This window comes from Theropithecus gelada, chromosome 1 (genome assembly GCF_003255815.1).
Source record: "Theropithecus gelada isolate Dixy chromosome 1, Tgel_1.0, whole genome shotgun sequence".
Lineage (NCBI taxonomy): Eukaryota > Metazoa > Chordata > Mammalia > Primates > Cercopithecidae > Theropithecus > Theropithecus gelada.
Window position 1 is genome coordinate 12,370,690 of NC_037668.1, and position 24,766 is coordinate 12,395,455.

General features: G+C 37.7%; 1 protein-coding gene across 1 annotated transcript; it reads right to left on the reverse strand.

Annotated features, from left to right (window-relative positions):
* Positions 1-1,967: 1,967 nt before the first annotated feature.
* Positions 1,968-24,766, reverse strand: SEC22B (SEC22 homolog B, vesicle trafficking protein). The gene is made up of 5 exons (XM_025375975.1): positions 24,365-24,766; positions 16,954-17,063; positions 10,903-11,063; positions 7,462-7,608; positions 1,968-3,935 (listed from the first exon to the last, which is right to left on the reverse strand). Exons 1-5 carry the CDS (start codon positions 24,437-24,439, stop codon positions 3,781-3,783), a joined length of 648 nt encoding a protein of 215 aa, XP_025231760.1. The 5' UTR covers positions 24,440-24,766; the 3' UTR covers positions 1,968-3,780.

The window sequence follows — 24,766 nt, forward strand, 5'->3', positions numbered from 1 at the left end:
TGTGAAAACAAACAAACAAACAAAAGAAAAACCCACCAGGGTAGGAGTCAGCTAGTTCTGCTAACAAAACTAACCAAAAACCTTAATTGTATGGCCACCAGCACCCGAGCCCTTTGTCATGAAAGCTACCAGTAGGGTGGAAATTTAAAATATGAGATATTTTATTATACATGTTTTATTAAATCCTATGTGTGCAGAAACGATTATCCATTTTCCTTCTTAACTTGTTTTTGTAAGACTTATTAAGTAGAAAATATAAATCTCAAGCTCCTTAAATGTGATTTTGAGGAACTGAGACCAAAACAATTTTTTGCTGTGAAACCAGATCCTTGAATGCACTACAGGAAAATATTATTTGATATGAATTTTTTTTGGTACACACAATTTTTCGAAAATATCTCTCTCTCCACAAAGTTAATTCAAATTGTAGAATTCTTCCAAGTCACAAAAGGAGTTTTCATGGCTCTGGGTACTTACCTTTGAGTTTCACATCCTATATCTCTGGAGCTCTTAACTGAGGGAACATGGACCATTAGGTCATGAACAGACTTGTAGTCTTTGAACAGCCTGAAACAGTTATGTGATACTTAATGTGCACGTACACAGGAACATTTTTTCTAGAGTAATGGCACATACCTTTCATCAGATGTTCAAAGGTTTCTTGAAATGCTCAAGAACCATTGTCAGACATTTAAATAACCAGAGTGTATACAGTGTCCAAATATTTCCAAATTTTGACACTTCTAAGATGTCTTAATTAAAACAAGCCATGAAGTTCAGTGTCATAATAACCAGAAAAGTTATTTCTCTTGTGAGAGTAGTTCTATGTCTTTACTTCCTAGTGGTTTACACACTCTGTAACCCATGTGACAATCTGGCTTCTGTCCCCAGTGCTCTGGAATTACTTCTGCCTGTATGATTAAGTTCCTCGTTGTTAAATTAGAAAATACATTTTTTGGTATTTATTTGACCTCTTGGTGGTAATATAGGGTAAGAGCACAGACTCTGGAGCCAAACTGCCTAGGTTCTAATCTTAGCTCTATTACTTTCTAACTCTGTGACTTTGGGCAAATTACTTAACTCTCTCATGTCTCAAAGCAGAATCCTTTGTAAAGTTTATTTATATAGTGGTGTGAAGAGTACTTACTTCAAAAGGTTTGGTCAGTGTCAGAAATAAGCTCCTAACAAAGAAAGTGTTATGTAATAGTTATTATCTGGTGCCTCTGATCACATCTTTCTTGAAAATCACTTGAAATCTGCCTAAGTTTCATTCTGCTTTTGATGGCTCCTTATTTTCATCTCCCTACTGCTAGGCTTCCTCCCTAATATATCTTTTATGCCAAGGCCTATATGATCACTTGAAACTATAAATCTGATGCCATCCTTTGCCACTGCCATTAAGATAGTCTAAAATCCTCAGCATGGTAGACAAGTCCCTTTATGATAGTGTACCAATCTAGTTCTCATTCCTCAAGTCTCCTCTGTTGTCTGTGCTTACCCTATGGGCTAAGCTGAACCGAGCTGTTACATTTCCAAAATATGCCTCGCTGTCTTTATGCATGCCTTTGCGCATGCCACTGACTCTTCCTAGAATGCCCCATTCTCCTTCTCTAGAAAGTCTTCTCTTACCATACTTCTTCCCAAAATAAATTAGGTGTCCTTTCTTAATGTGCCTCCAATAACCCCATACAGTATTTATCCCACTCTATTTTAGATGCCACTTTGGTTGCTGATACATTTCATCTACTCAGATCTTCCCACTGCCTCTTATAAAGAAAACCAGGAGCCACATTACGATATCCTTGTTCTCTAATTTTTCTGCCACCCTGATCTTAAACCACTTTCTTTTTCCTTTGTTGACATTTACCCCATCCCTTTCTTAATTAGCCCAACAAGATTAGAGAGAAATGTATCTACAAAGGATATATGTACATAAATTAACTAGATAATAAAACTTCACACTGAAGTGAATATTCTAGAAGTATTTATTTCATTGCTGACCATTAGGTTGCAGCATGCAACTCTCAACAATGAGCTGCCCCTCTCCACTCCTATAGAAGCTCCAAATACTATGGTACCACTATTTAGGTTTTCAGCCTTTCAAAGGCTTTTATTATCAACATCATCATTACTTAGGCAGGAGCCTTTTAGGGACTTAAAAGCACTTATTATCTATAAAAAGTAACTTCATATTGCATGCACAAAATTCCCAATTGGCAGACTTAGGTCCATAAAAGAAAAAAAATATTCTAGTTCTATAAATTATCAGGAATAAAATAGCATTCCTCCTTGCCTTGTTATAAGGAAATAATATTTTTTTTCCTTACCAGGAATCAGGATAGTATCTTTGAGGATCCCTCAGGGTTATAAAATTGCTTACTGGTTAAAGTTTTCGCCAAAGATATTAAGAAATAAAAAGTTCGCTCATTTTCCTGTACAATTTAAAGAAATATCTGCAGTATGTACAGGAGTTTTACGTTATATTGCAGACCCTTGCGATAATATTTAAAAGGCCTATTTTCCCCATTAAAAAATTCTACCTCAGAAGGTAAAAGGAAATCCCCATCATCCCTGAGCAGAAAAGGAAAAAATCATGGGTACTTTAATTAGTTAATAGAAACCACTATAAATGAGTTATCTATCTCTAGAACATTCTCAGAGAATTTACATGAACCAAAACAGGAATGAAGTGCTCTCAGAGACTTTTTCTCAGGTAAATGTATTTAGTAGTTTGAGTAGCTGATCTGCAAAAACTTTAAATTTAATTAACTACATAAATGAATATTTTTTATTTTGAAATTTGAGAATGTTCTAAGAGGATGTCTACAGGACATGAAACTATTAGGTGCAGGAAAATTTTTTAAATGTTAGCAAATTGTGGCAGGAGGAAAACAAACAGTGGAGAAAATTGTGGTAGAGAAAGTAAAGAAGGGGCAGGAGAAAGCTGTAATTATAACCTGGGCCTTCCTTTCTTCTCATGAAGCCAGGAGCTTCATCCATATCCTATACTTGCTCTTACACTAGTACAAACCAAATGCTGCAAAATAAAAGTAATAATGACCCAAACTAATTTAAGTCTTTTGTTTAAGGAGTAAATGAGAGAAACATTGTAGCTTCTTAATCGAAGAGTGCTATAATTTCAAGGTATCTTAATATAATTCACTTAACCCTAAAGCAATTGTGCAATAAGCAAATTATAAAAGGAAAACAACAAAGGTTAACTTTCTACTGGTGCCAATAGACAAGATCTGTGGAGCACAGCAATTAACCTTCACATACTGGAGTCTTGTTTAAAAGGCCATCAAAAACTCAGATTATTGAAAATCACAAATGTCACCAACAAAAGGAATGTTGATTAGAGTCAAAAAAAAAAAAAACCTTCCCAAAGGACTGCCTTCTTTGAAGGAATTTCAGAATGTTGCTAGTACAGGTTGACTAAATCTCATTGATGGCTCCATTAGACAATGAGAATGCCCCAGTCAATGCTGTTTTTAAAATGCACTGGGAGGGAAAAAACGAAATAACAATCTACTGTTCCCTAACATATATGGCTTAGCACCCAGAGAAAGCCTCTGCCCCTGAAACAGACTTTCTACATAGGGTTAAGCTTCATTAAATGAGGTGTAACCTTTCATTTTCAGGACGTCTCTTTTCTTTCAAGGTCTTTAGAGGCAGAAGTTCCACTTGGATTCTAATACACATCTCTGTGAGCTCAGTTTCCTGAAAATATACACCTACTGGGTTCTAGGTTCTCCCTTACCAGTGACTGTATTCATTATTTCACAGCCACCAGAATCGGACATACACTATTAACATGATGAAAAATACAGCTACTGCTGCAAGTTTGGCATAAGTGGAACGCATGTTCAAGTACTTCGCATCCTGGCGGTATTTCTTGGACAGACTGGACAAATTGTTAGCCTTTGAATCCAATGCTGTCAAAGAGGAAAAAAAGGAAAACATTAATTAGTCCCTGGAAGTATTTTGCCAAAAGTATTAAGGCATTAAAAATAACCAAAATGAGCAGCACTGCAACAACCATGAATCTTAAATCATCATTTTTATTTTTAAGACTAACATTGCATATACTAATTGATGATCCTGAAACACGGTAAAATCTATAATACAGTTTAAAATTATCAGATCAGATTATGTCTGAATTTTTGAGGCTATATAGTAAGGTGGTTAGAAGTGCAGGTTCTGGCCTCAGACTCTTTGGTGCAGATATCACCTGTACCAGTTATGTGACATTGGTCAAGACATGTAACCGATTTAAAACCTAGTTTCTTCATCTATAAAATGGGGATAATAATAGTAACTATGTCATAAGGTTGTATGCACATGAGATTGCCTGTAAAGTGAGCAACAATGCCTGCACATGATAAATTATAATAATTGTTACATGTTAATAATTACTATCTTCGGCCGGGCGCGGTGGCTCAAGCCTGTAATCCCAGCACTTTGGGAGGCCGAGACAGGCGGATCACGAGGTCAGGAGATCGAGACCATCCTGGCTGACACGGTGAAACCCCGTCTCTACTAAAAAATACAAAAAAAAACTAGCCGGGCAAGGTGGCGGGCGCCTATAGTCCCAGCTACTCGGGAGGCTGAGGCAGGAGAATGGCATGAACCCGGGAGGCGAAGCTTGCAGTGAGCCAAGATCACGCCACTGCACTCCAGCCTGGGCGGCAGAGCGAGACTCTGTCTCAAAAAAAAAAAAAACAAAAAAAAACAAAAACAAAAAAATTACTATCTTCATAATCTTCTAATGGTCTGAATCATATTCTCTTATATTTTGAAAAACAATAATGATAATCTATGTAAAACAAACTCAGATAATCAGAAAATTCAACTAACCAAACACAGTCTTAAGCTATACTTCAATGATGACTGCTAAACCACAAAGTAAAGACTACTATGAAGTAGCTATCAGGATTTATATTTCAATAGACACAGGAAAGTTGTAACTAAAATACAATAAGAAGTACTACAAAAAAAACCCAAGTAAATTAAGCTTTTTAGCATTTTCTGGCAAGTTTTTTCACCCCCAAGGACATTTGTAATGTTATCTTCTTATAACAGTTAACTAAGCACTTAGAGAAATAGCCAGATAGACACAAGCTAGACCAGATTAAAATATAGGGCATATTTGAATAATAAACACAAACTCTCCATTTGACATAATAAATTCTGATGAAACTTTTCACTTCTTTAAATTTCAGAAAAACTATTTTGCAATCTGATTGTTTCTTCCTTAAAGAATGCTTTTGGAATATTTGGGGTTGCTTAATAGAGACTGGTTTTGATTGGGAAACATGGCGTTACTTAATAACACAAGCATGACAGCCACGTCTGAATTAGCAACTGATCACATGAGTAAGAAAAACATCTAGCCAGGAAAAAAGAGTCAGGGACCGAGAAATAACCATGACAATGCACAGGGCATCTTTTTACAGAGTCTACAAGAATATACACTCCACTGGATAGGGATTCTAAATTACTGTGTTTGCTGCTATATCCTGAATGCCTAGAACAGGGCCTGGTATATAGTTAGTGCTCAATAAATCTAAATCTGCTGAGAATAACTCAGCAGAGGAACAATTATTAGACCATGTGAGACAAGTCATAGTTCAGAGAATTTATATATGAACATTTTGAAATACAGGATAACATAAAGACAAAGCTATTGCTTAGAGCAGTCATTTAACAAATATTTATGTTACAGGCACCCTGTGAAGTGCTGAGGATACAACAATGATCAAAATGTACATGATCCCTGCCTTTAAGGAATTTAGAGTCTTGCATGAGTGATACAAGAAAAATTCCTGTGCTAGTCTACTTTATCCCATATAGGAATTGCAAGTCTGTATGACAAAAACTTACACACTCACTCACTCGAAATTTGATATTTAAAGAGTGTGAAGGTAAATGAATACTGCTCACTACTCACAAAAAAGTTAAAGTTTGTAGTTCATAATAAAAGAAAACTCATTTACTAATGAATATATAGCATGGCTGAATTCAAAAATACTTATTAAGGAACCTATTTGTGACCATTACTATGGGTGATATATAAGAAGTATGTGAAACAGATATAAAATACATAAACACTATATTTAAAGAGCTTACATGTCCACATTAAACACTTAGGTAATATTTAAATATCAGGTAAATATACATATACTTTTAACCTAATTTTACCTAATTACCTACACTTTTAAAATTATATGAAGGGCTGGGTGTGGTGGCTCATGCCTGTAATCCCAGCACTTTGGGAAGGTGAAGTGGTTGGATTGCTTGAGCCCTGGAGTTTGAGATCAGCCTGGACAGCATGGCAAAACCCCATCTCTACTAAAAAAATAAAAAAATTAGCCAGGCATGGTGGTACACGCCTGTAGCCCCAGCTGCTCAGGAGGATACGGTGAGAGGATCACTTGAACCCAGGAGGTGGAGGTTGCAGTGAGCCAAGATCGTGCCACTGTACTCCAGCCTGGGCAACAGAACAAGACTCTGTCTCAAAAAAATAAATATATGAAATTATATAAAAATATTTAATTATCCAAATATGTTTACCTGCATTAATATAAATATTTAAATATATGAAATATATGTTATATGGAAATATATTTAATATGTAAGTTAGGTATTTAATAAAGGTAAATTAAGTAAACACACATACATGTAATATGTTTTAAAAACATTATATTACTAAGTGCTTTAGAAGTTTAAAGTACAGAAGAGATTAATGTGATACAGGCTATAAGGATCAGAGAAGGCTTCTTTAAACAGGCAGTTCTTATGCACGTCTTATAGAACAGGTCCAGCATTAAGGCAGAATAGACCACTAAGGATAGTGAAGAAGCTGGCATGGCTGCAGCAGAATGTTTGTGAACTAGAGAATGACAGACATTTGCATCCTTATTTTCCATATATAGAGCACAATGCCCTACAAATAACAAGCTCTCAGTAACAATGGCTGACTGATGGAAAAATAAGTCAGACTGGATCTTATCTTGTAGTCCCAGATTTGAAAGTTTTTCAGAGAGGAATGCCTTGATGAAAATGGCATTTTATAAAGATTGATGTGGCAGCAGTAAAGTCTCCCAAAGAGGCTACTCTAAAAACCACTGCAATAAATCGTTGACAATTTTCTCTCATTCTTTTCATTTCTCTTAACTTATACAAGTGTTTATATAATTTACTGAATTTTGTGAATATCTTAGAAATAATCATTGCCTCTAATATGGATGAGTCCTTTACACTGTTCCAACTCAACAAAAATTAATCACGCTAGGAAAAAAACATATCATATTGGAAGCATTGTAATGTAATGTACTTCTGGGAGATAAATTCTTAACAGTCCTAGGTAGAATCTAACAGCATAAAAGGCACTGCAAAATGAGCTATCCTTGTCTATGGAATGAGAACCATTTCTTCATAAGACTTATTGCTTTTAGATACCTGAGAGTGCTTCTCCTCGTTGTAACACTTCTTCAATATTGGCCACCATGATCCTCTGCACATCTTGCAATTCAGTGTTGATGGAGCCTAGGTTTCTTCGAGCACGACTGTCAATGTAGAGCTTCTTGGTTTTTTGAATGAAGGTATCTAGAATGATGAAGAAAAGTGACCATGAACAATTTCTTTCACGGCCATCGAAGTACTGAGGTAGGCCGGGCGCGGTGGCTCAAGCCTGTAATCCCAGCACTTTGGGAGGCCGAGGCGGGTGGATCACAAGGTCAGGAGATCGAGACTATCCTGGCTCACATGGTGAAACCCCGTCTCTACTAAAAATACAAAAAACTAGCCGGGCGCGGTAGCGGGCGCCTGTAGTCCCAGCTACTTGGGAGGCTGAGGCGGGAGAATGGCGTGAACCCGGGGGGCGGAGCTTGCAGTGAGCCGAGATCGCGCCACTGCACTCCAGCCTGGGAGACACAGTGAGACTCCGTCTCAAAAAAAAAAAAAAAAGAAGTACTGAGGTAGGAAATTAAAAGTTCTGAATTGGCTGGGCGCGGTGGCTCACGCCTGTAATCCCAGCACTTTGGGAGGCCAAGGCAGGAGGATCATGAGGTCAGGAGATCGAGACCTTCCTGGCTAACACAGTGAAACCCTGTCTCTACTAAAAACACAAAAAGTTAGCCGGGTGTGGTGGCACACACCTGTAATCTCAGCTACTCGGGAGGCGGAGCCAGGAGAATCACTTGAACTTGGGAGGCAGAGGTTGCAGTGAGCCGAGATCACACCCCCGCACTTTAGCCTGGGTGACAGAGTGAGACTCTGCCTCAAAAAAAAAAAAAAAAAAAAAACCAAAAAAGTTCTGAGTTTATGCCTGGATTTGCCACTGTCCATGGTTAACCAAACTCTTGGTTGAATATCAAAACCTAGGCTTTTGATTTCTTCATTTGTAAGATGTAAACGTATAACTAGATGACCATTCAGGAGAAATGTCCTTTGAATTTCCTTTGAATTAGAAGTATTTGCTATATAAGGCTGCTATCAGAAGCCTTAGAGAAATTAAGACCCACTATAGTAAGCCTTTCTTGAAAACAGAAATTTTCAAACAGTATTCTGAGGATCCTTAGGGTTACTTAACTCCATACATTCCTTAAAAGGATGCTGGTAACACTCTAGCATTATTACAGCCTAACATGGCAAAAGGGTTCATGATCATTAAAGAGCTGAGAAACATTACTTTAAATTATTTTCCGTAATATACATTCCCAGTTTCATTCCATTCTAAAACCTCATGTAAAGCAAATATTTAATAGGGAGATTTCCAAAATACCAATATAAAACTGAACTGAAGTCTCGGCCGGGCACTGTGTCTCATACCTGTAAATCCCAGCATTTTGGGAGGCCAAGGTAGGTAGATCACTTGAGGCCAGGAATTCGAGACCAGCCCGGCCAACAAGGCAAAACTCCCGTCTCCACCAAAAATACCGAAATTAGCTAGCTGGGCATGGCGGCATGCACCTCTAGTTCCAGCTATTCAGGAGGCTGAGGCACAAGAATCACTTGAACCTAGCAGGCAGAGGTTGCAGTGAGCCGAGATCATGCCACTGCACTCCAGCCTGGGCGATAGAGCGAGACTGTGTCTCTAAATAAATAAATAAAAACTGAAGTCTCATCCATCTTTTGCTCATGTCAGTATTTCTCAAAACTATAAGAAGAATGACTTACTATTAAAGATATTTTCAACTTTTGGCAAAAATCTTAATTTAAGTGTGCTGTACCCCTTTCATTGCCTCTTTAGATCTCCTCTCTGCCCTCCTGCACCTTGCTTTCTGCACTGGGAAGCTGAATGGGATGAAATGCCTCAACAGACTCCTTGCCCTGTGCCAGTTAGGTTCAGGCAATGAAGAAGCCCCAACAGTAGGGAAGAAGGAGAACAGACAGTGATGTCAGGGTATTTATTCCCCTGGCTTCTTTCAGAGAAGCAAGTATCCTTCTTCTGGAAGTATCCCTCTACCAAAAGTTACTGCTCCTCTCAAGTTGGGCTTCTCTAGAAATTTTCTCCTTTTCGCCGGGCGCGGTGGCTCACGCCTGTAATCCCAGCACTTTGGGAGGCCGAGGCGGGCGGATCACAAGGTCAGGAGATCGAGACCACAGTGAAACCCCGTCTCTACTAAAAATACAAAAAATTAGCCGGGCGCGGTGGTGGGCGCCTGTAGTCCCAGCTACTCAGGAGGCTGAGGCAGGAGAATGGCGTGAACCCGGGAGGCGGAGCTTGCAGTGAGCTGAGATCTGGCCACTGCACTCCAGCCTGGGCGACAGAGCGAGACTCCGTCTCAAAAAAAAAAAAAAAAAAAAAAAAATTTCTCCTTTTCAGTTTCAGAAACTGCTCCTTCCCCTTATATATTCAGGCCTAGGGATGATAACAACCAGGATGCTGCTGGTCCGAGGTTACTGTATCTTGTAATTATCCTACAGCCTATTCATATCTTTGTATATAATCCCTTAAGCTAATTTGGGTGTGCCATCTATTTCCTGTATGACTCTGATACATTTGTCTTATTTTTGAGAGAGGTTTACGGGACTATTACTGCCTACAAAAATAAAATTTGAAAAACTGGACATTATATAAAGCAGCACTTGGACAGTGTACAGTTACGAAACACTACAGTGTTTTTCCAAAGCAAGATGACCCATTTATCTAGCAAACCTGAAACACTTCAGAAATTCTGAGACAGTAAAACTAATTTTTCTTTTAACTAAAAATTGCAGCAATATAGCCTGATTCTACTTGTTCTCACTTCCTGTACTTACTGTACTTAGGACATTTCCTTTGATCCCTTACAATGAGATACTTTACCAGGTCTGAGGTGACTAGTCTTTCTATAATTCTTGTACAAATACAGACACCTATGCTCACTATTCCTGAATATAGTAAATATTATACTCCAATACCGTGAGTACCATGTATCTTCTATGTCTTTGTCTTGTTTTGTTTTTTAATTAGAGGATCTTATTCTACTAAAAGAAACAAAACACCATTCTTTCTGATTTCCCAATTCTGATCTCCAAAAATGAGCCTTATTATGACTGTGAGTCTGCAGACTGGGGTAAAGAAGAACTCAGCCATTATATGCCAATCAAGTAGATCTTTAGGCACAGTTTCTGTCACATGTGACTCTAATGAAGAATCAAACCAAATAACAGAAAAGGGCAAAAGGCAACAATTTCTATGGGGGAAAGATCAAAAGACTACAGAAAAGTACTTTTCAGAAGGAAGCCTTAGTCACTCAAAAAGACAAAAAGAAGTGGAATGGAAAAGGGAGCAGAAGCTAAAACTTCAACAAGTAAACATCAGAAAAAAATGTATCAATATTATAGCAGTGTAACAAACAGCTTCTCCATACTGTTTGCTCCCTTGATAGAGAGAAGTGAGGGGCAAAAACTTACCAAATTCAATAAAGGAATAGGGTCGGGACACAGTGGGCACCTTCTTCCCATGCTGTTCATCAAATTCTGAGTGCAAATCTTCTAGGTAGGCAAAAGCCAACTTCTTAGGGAAGGCAGCTTCACATAAAACCAAATAACACACCCCCTGCTCAATAATGTAGCTGGTGAGACATAAAAAGCAAGACGAAGTTGTCTGTAAAGTAACAGTACTGACAACAGGTTAAAGCAGAATCTCTGTACCATGCAAACTTTTTAAAAATCTAGCCTAAACACTTTAAGGCTGGCTAAATGAGAAAGTCAATTTAAAATCACAAATCCCTGGAATCAGAAAGCAAACATCTTCCCATTATTAGACGTATATTCTTTTTTTGTTTTTGTTTTTGTTTTTCGTGGTTTTTTTTTTTTTTTTTTTTTTTTTTTTTGAGACGGAGTCTCGCTCTGTCGCCCAGGCTGGAGTGCAGTGGCCCGATCTTGGTTCACTGCAACCTCCGCCTCCCAGGTTCAAGCCATTCTCCTGCCTCAGCCTCCCGAGCAGCTGGGACTACAGGTGTGCACCACTACGCCCCGGCTGGAGTGTAGTGGCGTGATCTCGGCTCACTGCAAGCTCCGCCTCCTGCGGGTTCACGCCATTCTCCTGTCTCAGCTACTGCTAGGACTACAGGTGCCCGCCACTACCACGCCTGGCTAATTTTTTGTATTTTTAGTAGAGACGGGGTTTCACCGTGTTAGCCAGGATGGTCTTGATCTCTTGACCTCGTGATCCGCTCGCCTCAGCCTCCCAAGGTGCTGGGATTACAGGCGTGAGCCACTGCGCCCGGCCTATTAGACATATATTCTAAAAGGAGTATTTAGACATATTTATTATATTTTTTCATCCATTAGATAATCTTTTTTTTTTTTTTTTTTTGAGACAGGGTCTCTTTCCATCACCCAGATTACCCAGGTTGAAGTGCAGTGGCATGATCTCAGTTACAGCAACCTCCGCCTCCCCGGTTCAGGCGATTCTCGTGCCTCAGCTTCACAAATGGCTAGGATTACACCCACCACCACACCCAGCTAATTTTTGTATTTTTAGTAGAGATGGGGTTTCACCATTTTGGCAAGGCTGGTCTGAAACTCCTGACCTCAAGCAATCCACCTGCCTCAGTCTCCCAAAGTGCTGGGATTACAGGTGTGAGCCACTGCACCCAGCCCATTACACAATCCTTCAACTAACATTTTAAACTTTTATTTTAGCTTGAGGATGTGTATGTGCGGGTTTGTTACCTGAGTATATTATATTGCATAATGCCGAGGTTTGGGGTATGAACAATCCTGTCACCCAAGTACTAAGCATAGTACCCAATAGTTTTTCAACCCCTGCCCCCTACTTCCCTCCTCTTCTAGTAAGTCCTCAGTATATTTATGTTCATGAGTGCCCAATGTTTAGCTTATAAACTTATAAGTGAGAACATACAGTATTTAGTTTTCTGCTCCTGCATTAATTCACTTAGGTAATGACTTCCAGCTCCATCCATGTTGCTGCAAAGGACATGATTTCATTCCTTTTTATGACTGCACAGTATTCCACACTGTATACGTACTACATTTTCTTTATCCAATCCACCACTAATATGTACCTAGGTTGGTATCTTTGCTATTGTGAATAGTGCTGCAATGAACATGCAAATGAATGATTTTTGGTAGAAAGATCTGTTTCCTTTTGGATATAAACCCATTAATGGGTTTGCTGGATCTAATGGTAGTTCTGTTTTAAGTTCTCTGAGAAATCTCTAAACTGCTTTCCTCAGTGGCTGAATTTACATTCCCACGAACAGTGTATAAGCAATTCCCTTTTCTCCACAGCCTCACCAGCGTCTGTTGTTTTTTGACTTTTTAATGATGCCCTGTGACTGTTGTGAGATGGTATCTTATTGTGGTTTTGATTTGCATTTCTCCAATAATTAGTGATGTGCACTTTTTCATTAGTTTGTTGGCCTCTAGTATGTTTTGAGAAATGTCTGCTCATGTCTTTTGTCCATTTTTTAAATGGGGTTATTTATTTTTTGCTTAATAATTATGACTTTTTCTTGAAAAATTCACAGTTGTGACTCCATCCACCCTTTGATTCTACATGGTAAACTAGCATACAAATATTTAAACTCTTTCCAGCCACAAAGAAAAACAGTAGATCTGGAAATTTCTGTGGATAGAAATGTAAGGTTAATGACAATGTTTACTGGGTACAAGACTAATAACACTCCTTAATTTCCAGTCCAGGAGAACTCTGTAATCAACTGAAACTTTTCAACAATGAAACTGACTTTCTTTTGTGATAATGAGTTCCCACACACTCTGGAAGGGGCTATATGATTATACGTCTGAGAAACTCTTAGAAAAATGTTAGGCTACTAAGTGGTTTTCCAACTTCTTTTTAGCCATAGTATACACACACACACACAAATATATATATTTATATATGTAATATGTATATATAATAAGCAAAACTTATATTCAGAAGGCCAATGTATGTATCAGATAAAATCAGAAGTTCTTTAGTTTAAGTAGGAGTTTGCAAATATTTTCTCCCATTGTGCAGGTTGTCTCTTCACTGTGTTGTTTCCTTTGCTGTGCAGAAGCTTTTAGTTTAATACAGTCCCATTTGTCTACTTTCTTTTCTGTTGCCTGTGCTTTGAAGTCTCTGCCATACAGTCTTTGCCCAGGCTCATGTCCTGAAGCATTTCCCCTATGTTTTCTTCTAGTAGTTTTATAGTTTAGGGTCTTATGTTTAAGTCTTTAGTCTACTTTAAGTTGATTTTTGTATATGATGAGATAGGGATCTAGTTTCATTCATCTGATGAGGAACTAATATCCAGAATATACAAGGAACTCAAACAACTCAACAGGAAAACCAAAAATAATTCAATTAAAAAGTAGGCAAGGAACAGAATCGGCATTTCTCAAAGGAAGACATGTGAATGGCCAAGTATATGAAAAAATGCTCAACATCACTCATCTTCAGGTAAATATAAATAAAAACCACAATGACATATTATTTCACCCCAGTTAAAATGTCTATTAAAAAGACAAAAGTCAATAAATGCTGATGAGGATGAAGAGAAAAGAGAACTTTTATACACTATGGAAAACAGTGTGGAGGTTTCTCAAAAAACTAAAAACAGAACTACCATACAATCTAGCAATCCCACTGCTGGGTATTTCTCCAAAGGAAAAAAACTCATTATGTTAAAAACTTATCTGTACCCCATGTTTACTGCAGCACCATTCATAGTATCTATGGATAATCAAGAGAAATGTCCATCAACAGAATAATGGATTTAAAAAGTGTTTTTTACACACATACACACACACACACACCATAGAATACTATTCAGCCATAAAACAGAATGAATTTCTATCATTAGCAGCAACATGGATAAATCTGGAGGACATTACGTTAAGTAAAATCAGTCATGCACAGAAAGATAAATATGGCATGTTCTCATTCGTATGTAGGAGCCAAAAAAAACTTTTGAGCTCATGGAAGTAGAGAATAGAACTGTGGGTATTAGAAGTGGGGAAAGGTAGAGAGAAGGGAAGGATGGGCAGAGGCAAGTTAATGGATAAAAAACACAACTGGATAGGAAGAATGAGTTCTGGTGTTCTGCAGAACTGTAGGGTGAATATGGCTAGCTATATCTTACTGCATATTTTCAAAAAGCTACAAGAGGGGATTTTGAATGTTCACAACACAAAGAAATAATAAATATTTGAGGTGATGAATATGCTACTCTGATTTGATTACACATTGTATACGTGTATTGAAATACACTCCATATCCTATAAATATGTGTAATTATTACATGTCCACTGAAAATAAAAGGAAAAATTTTAAAACATACGGAGGAGTTCAGGGGCCCAAAGCATTATATATACTCCCATCCTTGCCCTTTCTATGTGGCTCCTGAGGCATCCTAGGGCTCCATAAAGGATAAAGACTATTATATGATCTATCAGGCCCCTTAAAATAATGTTAATAATACAGCTGTCTTATTCCTTGCTTGGGCACCTGAATTAACTGGTCTCTTTGCTTTTAGTCTACACCATCTTCTATACCATCAGTTTTATTCCCAGAGACTACAGATGGCCATATTACCCTGCTTACAAACTCTAAGGGTTCCCTAATACCTACAAAATAAAATCATACTCCATGGTATTATATTTACAGCCTTTCAAAACAAGTGTAAGCAACATTCTATCATATATTTTAGTAATCCAAATGGCGGACTGTTTTCCAACATGCTAGGTTCTTTAGATATTTGTGGACTTCTGCTTATATTGTTTTTTCTAACCATTAATGCTCTTTTATGTACCTGGAGAAATCCTGTTCATTTTCATATGTTCAATTCTACCATTATTTTTTCTGTGAAACTTCTTTATATATACTCCCCTCCTCTGTCCCGTTTCTTCGAACTTACCCCCAACAAATGGGAATTTGTTCCTTCCTTCTCTCTGTTCCCAAAACATTTCATTTAAATCTAATTTACAGCACCTTTTCATTTAAGACATTATAGTATACTTGTTTGCGTGTATCTCTCTCTATACTAAGAGAACAGCGTTAAAAGATAGAGACACGCCGGGCGCGGCGGCTCACGCCTGTAATCCCAGCACTTTGGAAGGCCGAGGCGGGCGGATCACAAGGTCAGGAGATCAAGACCACGGACCCGTCTCTACTAAAAATACAAAAAACCGGCCGGGCGCCTGTAGTCCCAGCTACTCGGGAGGCTGAGGCCGGAGAATGGCGTGAACCCGGGAGGCGGAGCTTGCAGTGAGCTGAGATTGCACTATTGCACTCCAGCCTGGGCGACAGAGCGAGACTCCGTCTCAAACAAACAAACAAACAAACAAACAAAAAAGGTAGGGACATTAAATGCAGGACTCAATATAAGGGCTGACAAAGAATAAACCCTTAATAGCTCTTGCATGGAAATAAAGGATGTTATGAGATTATGAATGTCTAAAGGAATCAGGCAGAAGAAAATCTCTCTCAATTCCATGAGAACTTTCTTAGGTCTTTGTTCGCTAAACCATGGTGAAAAGGAGGATACTAGATATTAAGTGACTATATTTTTGGTGTTAAAAATTAGAGTTCTAGAAAATATTTCAGATATTATAAAAATTAATACTTTATAAAACATAATGTCCAACATTTTCTTAGCCAATTGCCTAGGGTTTTATTTTTGTTTTGATGTACTTTTTACTTGTCTTTTGTAGGTAATTTTTGTTTTTAAAAGTAAACATAGCAGCTTCCTCCCTGGCCTAAGTTACCTTACTATCTAAGTCCTTAAAACAGTAAAGATTATTTAGCTAATCCGTTTTTATTTTCCTCTGATGCTCCCATACTCTTTTCCTTTTTAATCCTTCTTATTTTGTCAGCTTCAAACTTGGCATGTATTAAACATTAAATACCAATTATTTGTAGACAATTTAAAATCCAACAATGTTCCTTTGAGTCCTTTATCAGCTATATCATTGTCTATAACCACTGATTAAAATGCTCTTCTCTTCTATAATTTTCTTTTTTCAAAATAATAGTAACTAATATTTATTGACTTTTCCCATGTCTGTCAGACAAGATGTTAAATAATACACGTGGATTCCCCCACAAACCTCTCACACCTCCTATGTTTATTTTCACTACTTTATAGAGGAAACTGAGGCTGAGAGAAGTTATGTGAGCTGCTCAAAGTTACACTGTTAGGAAATGTTTGAGCAAGGGGACTAACCCACACATATCTGGCTCCAAGACAGTCCTAAAGCAAGAAGTTATCTATTATTGCATGATGGGCACAGCATTCATTAGACACATGTTAACAGGTTAAATTACTGTAAACATGTTGAAAAAAACAAACAAGATGTCTGTTTTGTAGAATTAGAGCCAGAGAAGTTGCTTCTCCCAAAAGACTACGTTTTAAAGTAATCTTTACTTTTAAAAAATTATTATTTTTATCAGGCATTCTGTTACTGTATTTCACACGTAAATGATCATAAAGAAATCAAGATTATACTCACTGAAAAGTCATGGCTCCTGCTTCCAAGGTACATCTGGTAGGGGACTGTTCATTCAACTTCCGAAAGAGTTGCTTAGCCTGACTCTGATACTGTTGAAGGTCCCGGCCAGACTGAAAGAAGACACCTTCATTTAAGAATTTTCCACAAAAAGCTGTATCAATTAGTGAGAAACATCATATTATGAGGACACTCTGAATGAGGTCCTTCATTTACAGGTAAGTAAGATTCATTTTAATGAAAGAAAGACAACCTACTTTCAGAGTACAGAGGAAGACCTAACCCCTACTTCTTCAAGATGACTGCATTTGTTATCTGCTAAGAAGCAAAAGCATATACCTCAAATACACTTAGAGCACTCTTAACTTTCAATCCAGTATTCTTTCCACTGTTAGGACAGTACTCTCCTCCTAACCCATTTCATTTGCAGTTACTGGCACAGAACCATACAGCATGTGCTATATTCAGGGGAAATCCCAGAAACAAGATTGATGAATTTCATTTTTATGCTGGAATATCCAGGAGAACCTTCCACAAGTGTTACAGTTTTGAGCATTTAAACAAAACTAAATGTGTGTACTCATAACTGCAAATTATTATGAACACTTTGACTGCAATTAGGTAAAAATGACCAAGAGTAGACACAAAGACTAGGATGTCAGATATTCTTTACTGAATAAATCTATTTGGTTCCCAAGTTTGGACAGCGAAAGTCTGAATATCGAGGGATATATGCAGACAAAAATGAAAATAACAGCATTCAGATGTTATAATTACTGGTAATATTTTCCTGAACAATTTCTAACTGATTTTACAATTATTCTTTTAAAAAAGGGGGCAAATCTATTGGAAAAATAGCAGTGTCATTTCAAAAGAAGACAACCATGCATCACCAATCTACTAGATCCAACAGGGAAAGGAAATGCCTGAAGAATGGGAAGCAAATAGACATTGTTCATCCATCCACATGTGGGGAAGGGGAGCTTTCTGCCAGCTATCCAGTTATAGTCTGAATGTTTGCTGGTATCCCCCACAAAATTCATGTTGAAATCCTAACCCCCCAAAGTGATGGTATGAATAAGTGCGACCTTTGGGAGGGGATTAAGTCATGAGGGTACAGCCCTCCAGAATGCGATTAGTACCTTTATAAAAGAGACCCCAGAGGGCTAGCTTGCTCCATCTACTATGTGAGGAAACAGACAGAAGGTGACATCTATGAACCAGGAATAGGCCCTCAATAGTCACCAAATCTGCTGGTGCTTGATCTTCACCTTGCAGAACTAGAAAAATCAATTTCTGTTGTTTACAAGCCACCCGGTTTATGGTATTTTGTTATAGTAACCCAGACTAAGACACTGCCATGTGATGCAAAGACATAATTCTATTTTGGAATTATTTATTTTACATAGAAAGAATAGCCTCCCTTTGGCAGATGTTTAATAACTAAATATTTAAGTAGAAAAGTATTTATGCTAGGGTCTCCCAGGATTTGAGCTCTAACTTTGATAAAGTACAAAGTGATATCTTAAAATTGTAGATAGTATACTAATAAGTTGATAGTAAAAACAAGGAAGCAATAATAAAATGATAAAGCGGCAGATCAACAAATGTACAATTACAGGATAATAAGATTCTAAGCTATATATAAAAATGGTGAACTGGAAATTTCAATATGAGTAAGAAGGTGAATAAGCATGAGGTGAACCAGGGGAGATAGGCAGAGTCCAGTTGAGGTATTAGTTTGTAGATTTAGCTTAATACCACTGTTACGGCAATGATTTGTTTTATTGACATATATTTGTTACGTATTTGAGAAATAGTTCTATATTAACGTATGTATGTCTGTATATATATATGTACAGTTTTATATATTAAACTACTTTATAATAATTATATTGAAATTATCATATTAAACAGTACTACTTATATGGTCAGCCAATAAGAGTGAATACTGTCATATACTTTTAGCCAATAAGAACTAGTGCACAATATTCTATTTTCCTAAATTTGAATGGTACTTACCATCTTTTTGTTTCCCCAGTGCCATTCTGAAGAGATCTGAACCCACAAGAGTAGATAAAAGGGATGCAAATAATGTTGGGAATGCTACTAAAGTGCCAAGAAAGAATATCAACATAGATCTGTGATTTTCAACCTTGGCTTCACAATAGAATCACTTGGGGAATCTCAAAAATAAAACTACTTATGCCCAGTCTCTACCACCAAACCAATTAAGTCAGCATCTTGGAGGTGGGGCTGTGACATCAGTATTTTTTACATAACTGCAACCACCGGTGTTAAATATAAGTTCTTTGCTTAAAAGGACTAGTTGAAGAAACATGGAAAAAATTGTCACTCAGATTGGTACAAATCCTTTGACTTTACAAGAGGCACTGTAAACATTACTGTAACCTGAGAGAAAGACTAACAACTGTATCACCTAATAAGAAACTGGCCAAAAGCATTCTACAATTTCAGGAATTTGCAAACAGCAATGTAAAGACTGCCAATATACAACACTGGGGATGCACTTATAGGGATTATGGTATGCCAACCAACATCTTACCGTGCTAGTTCAGTTAGCATTACCATCCTTGAGAACACAATGCTAGCACAATCTTCTTGGTTAAACAGTACTCTTTCTGGCATATTCATATAATGGAATACTATGCAGCCATTAAAACAATGATGTACAGAGTTTAATGATATGAGAAAATATTCATTAAACACTGTTAAGTGGAAAAAATTAGGTGAAACAGTCTTACGATATTATCTATTATTTAATGTTATATACACATACATATGTTTAAGGTCATCCACCAAAATGGATATAATTCGAGTACAGATTATAGCTAATACACACTGTTAACATCTTGGTCATTTTGCTTTTATGTATTTACTGACCTTTCTCCTGCACAAATTAATTTTGTAATGTGAAAAATCATTCATTCATTATGTATTTGCATCCAGTGTATTGATTATATGCAATTCTGATCTGTGAACTTTTAAGAAAGGCAAGATGAGGCCAGGCATGGGGGATCATGCCTGTAATCCCAGTACTTTGGGAGGCCAAGGCAGGTGGATCACGAGGTCAGGGGTTCAAGCCCAGCCTGGCCAAGATGCTGAAACACCGTCTCAACCAAAAATACAAAAATTAGCCAGGTGTGGTGGCAGGCGCCTGTAATCCCAGCTACTCAGGATGCTGAGGCAGGAAAATCATTTAAACCTGGGGAGCGGAGGTTGCAGTAAGCCGATATTCCACCACTATACTCCAGCCTGGGAAACAGAGTGAGACTCCATCTCAAAAAAAAGGCAAGATGGAATTAGACAAGATTCTTCAGAAATGATCATATGAAATTATTAAGTGTTCACTTTCTGCCAGGCACTGTTCTGAACACTTTACATTATTTAACTCGTTTAATCTTCATGAGGTGATTAGAATTATTAGGCCAATTTTTTACTTGAGAAGTCAAACTTTTTAGACTCTAAGCTAAAAAGGGAGGAACTAGGATCTGAAAGCAGGCAATCTGGCCCTGGACCCCCTACTCCTAAGCATTATGCTATCCTAACTCTATAACTGAAATTGTTTCAATAGTAGATCCAACTTTTAGGTGAAGTCTTACCATGTAATTCTAATTCATTGGAAATGCTCAAGAAACCATGGGGCAGCTCTGATCTAGATCTCACAAAACAACATAACCACTGTTTTACATACTGACCTTTAGTTTGCTTTCAAGATCAAAGTCACAAAGGGCCAACAGTTAGCCAGTCCACCTAAAAATATTTAGATGTCCTCATTCTGTTTTCTACTTCATCTAGAAAAGATTAATGAAATTTGTATATGATATAATTATAAGATATCTATTAGTAATCCAATAATGCAGTGGATCGGAATAATTGGAAAAACTGTGAAACAAATTTGAGGTTATCCAATAGCAAATTTAGGATCTGGATCTATATATTACAAAAGGTAGAAGGTAGCAACTTGACACACAACCACAATACTTTTCGGTGCTGTCACCTGGGACTGCTGAACAAGTAGTTGTATCAAATAATAACGTTTGCCTTCATAGCTCTTATCATTTTTAAATACCCACTGAACTCAGCTGGTCCAAGACCAGCAGCACCAAGAATCAACTACTTTCCTCTAAAAGCAATTACAGTAAGTGGATTAATCAACCCTCAGTGATTCGGAGCGTGAGACTATTTAACTGTACAACATGTTATCTGCTTTCCTAGAGCTTCCTGCTGCCTATTTGGTTAGATCTGACACTTTCTTCAAGTCTGGACTGCCCTTCACGATGCCAGAGGAAAATGAAAGAAAATACAATAATTTTGAGGCAGACCAGAAAGGTAGATAAAGAAATTGCAAAAATCCTAAAAGGAGAAACATACCATAAAAGGAATGAAGAAAAAAGATAAATAGGATATCAGTTAGGGAGTCCACATTTGAGAAGAAAAGCTCATCTCTCTTCCTGCCCTAAGTCTAAATTTTCAGTTAAACCCAGAGGAAACACCCTGTATAAAATACTCTGTCTATATTATTTTGTAAATTTTACTCTCTATTGTATTATCTGAATAACTGTCCATCTTCGGTAATACGGCAGGTTGTACAGGCACCCAGTAAATACCTAAAATATGATATCTATTATCAATATAAATATTGAAAGTACACTGATAAGAAAACAAAAACAAACAAAAATGAAGATACATTGAATTATTTGGCCTGGACAATTAAGGTGCTTAAATATAAAACTGTTTGGTTGAGATACCTGTTTATTAAAAAGTTATTCCTGGACTTCTAAGAGGTTAAGGCATCATGAAAAGGCCTTAGAACAAGGCAGTAAAGTACAGTGGTTAGGCACTAAAGCTCTAGTCGACTCAGACAATACTTAATAAAAATCACTGGGTCTCAAGTCGGGGTGATTTTGCCCCCATGGGGCATTTAGCAATGTCTAGAAATATTTTTGTTGCCACACAAACAAACGAAGTGGGGAAGGGTGGTGGTACTACTGGCATCTAGAGGGTAGAGGCCAGGGATATTGCTGGACCTCCCACACAATATACAGGACACTTCCCAAGAACAAAGAATTATCTATCCCCAAATGTCAACAGTGCCAAGGTGACAAACCCTGGTGAAAATTTTATTATGCCACTTATTAGCTGTGTGAATTTAGGCAAGCGATCTATCCTCTCTAAACCTCCGAGCTTCCTTATCTATAATTGGAGATTTTAATAGTACCTATTCTAATATGGTAGTATGAGGATTAAATTTAAAAATGCACTTTATAGGCTTAGCACAGTGTTTGGTATGTAGTAGGCACTTTTATAAATGTTATGTATACTATTAAAATAGTAAATTAAGTCTAAGATTCAGATTTTTACAGACATTAAAAGTTTAGGCAAACTTTATTATTCAAAGTCAAAACTCCTAAAGGAAAATATTATGGCACTACAATCACAAAAATATTTGTCTGTAAAATTTCTTTCCTTGTCAATTAAACAAAGCAATCCATCTTGATAAACCAATATGAAATCAATACCAAATTTAGAATTTAAAAACAATAAATCAATTAATTTTTCAAAAAGTATCACGTTAGAGAGTAGGGGCCACTAATATTAAGTAGACTTTCCAGTTCACTTTGTATTCTTTGCCCACACTGGAATTCAATGCCATAGTTTAAAAATTGACCAGATTCCATCCCTGCTACTCCCAACACACACCCACCCACTATAGGAAAACTATTTTTTAGTCAAACTACACATCCTTCAAGGATATTTCCCTACACTATCTACTTTGTTCAAATCATATTCCTAGGTTCACTGGAACAATTACATTCCTTCTGCAGGATGGTCCTAGAATATTCCTGAAAAACATTTCACATTAGCAAATCAGGGTATGTTAAATTGTTCACAGTTTATTTCAAAGATTAGACTTTGTTTTTATGAAATGAATAGAATATATTTCACTTAGCATGACCTGCAACTTGATTATCTGTATCACCACTCTCCTAAAAGTGAAAGTAAATACATTTCCAAATCAAACCTAAAAAGGCATATAACTAAAGAGAATAGTTCCTTACTACTGGATCCTACTGTTACCTTAATGTCATACCTTCTGGGAAGACTTTCCTGATTTCCTAAAACCAACTTAGATACATTTTCCATGTTCGACAAAACCCTCTTCCTTCTCCTTAGCAGTTAAACTACATTTTAATAGTATATTGGTTATCTGATTTTTCCGCTAGACTGTAAGCTCCACAAAGGTAGAGACTGTGTACTCTAACCCCCTGCATTAACACTATGCCTGGTACATTTGATGTGCTCAGTAAAATTTTTTTTTGCATTAATATATGAATGAAAAGTCCAATAGAAGAAATGTGCAACCTATTTTTTCTATATCTCATCTTTTTTTAAGGCTCAAGGTTTTAAAACACTACTTAGACTATATGAAAAGGTAAAATAAAATTGATCACTTTAAACAAATTATATAAATTCCATTGTCAGTTTTGTCTTCAGAACCTCCCAAGCTTGCTCCAGAAATTTGTCTTCAGAAATTTCCACTGTGATTCTAAAACACGAAACAGCTTTCTTTTTTTTTTTTGAGACGGAGTCTCGCTCTGTCACCCAGGCTGGAGTGCAGTGGCCGGATCTCAGCTCACTGCAAGCTCCGCCTCCCGGGTTCACGAAACAGCTTTCTTTTAAGACGCCTGGAGTTATTGCTGTTTTTAATCAATTCAATATATTTTTGAGCACCTACTAGCATAAAGCAGCCATTGTAAAAGGTATGAATAACACAGAGATGATTAAGATCCGTCGTTTGCCCGCTAGGAAACTCAAGTTATTGAAAGACAAAAAAATAAGTTACAATGTATTGCAGGAATGTGGTACGGCGTATTGGAGAAGGTGGGAACTGGGAATAATCCTGAAAGAATGTGCTGTACTGAACTTTAACAAGTGCTTTTATGTGGCAATATTACCTCACCCACTTTCAAAAGATGTCAGCAAGCTAGGTCAAGGATCAGGTGCTACGTTATAGAGTTGAAGAACTTGGCTGATTTGTCCCAGGATTTATCCGTCAGCAGTCCTATTAGCAGCAGAAAATTAGAAATCCTGATTTTTAACAGTCCCTAAAGAGTCAAAGAACACTGGGTGATCACAATCAACCAAAGCTATCACTTCTCCAGAGCGTTTTTCTAAAGAGAAACAGGTAACACAAAAATCTGAACTCCTCCTTCAGGAAAGATTCCTCTTACCGGTAGTCTCTCCCACACCAAAAGATAAAACAGCACTTCAGAGAGGTCGGGAGTGCCCGAGAAGTCACAGAGGTCTCTCGGCCCTAGGAAGGAATCCGATGCTGAGGGCAAAGCGCGCTGGCAGACTTGGGGTCGCGGGGATCTAGTAAGCAGCTCACCTGTTCGTCCTCCTGCATCGAGGCGGCCAGCGGGAGCCCGTCCGCCACTCGGGCGATCATTGTTAGCAACACCATTTTCACAAATTACAGGGATCCAACACTGGCCCGGAAGGCCGTTGGTGTCGTCCTCACTTCCTCCGCCGCGACAACAGTTATTCCCTATGTCTCAGTTACCGTAGATCCAGCTGCTTGCGTCTCCGCTTCCCGCTGAGGTGGCCGGAAACAGCGCAAGAGCTTTCCACTACCGGTCCCCAGAATTGGCTTCCCTCAGAGAACCACAACCATCAGAACACTGGTTCCGCGATCTGCCTTCCACCTTCTTAAACTTCCAAGGTCTGGCCGGCTTTTCTGAATTTGGGGCTTCGAATAAGCCTCGCCCTTTGAGGGGCATTGCACCCAAGC

Bases quoted from the DNA above. Each gene is read 5' to 3' on its own strand.
- SEC22B (XM_025375975.1), bottom strand. From the start codon at position 24,439: ATGGTGTTGCTAACAATGATCGCCCGAGTGGCGGACGGGCTCCCGCTG. The intron at 17,064-24,364 runs GTGAGCTGCTTA...GTCTTCTTTCAG, and splicing joins CGATGCAGGAGGACGAACAG to TCTGGCCGGGACCTTCAACA. The intron at 11,064-16,953 runs GTGAGTATAATC...ATGTCTCACCAG, and splicing joins GCAGGAGCCATGACTTTTCA to CTACATTATTGAGCAGGGGG.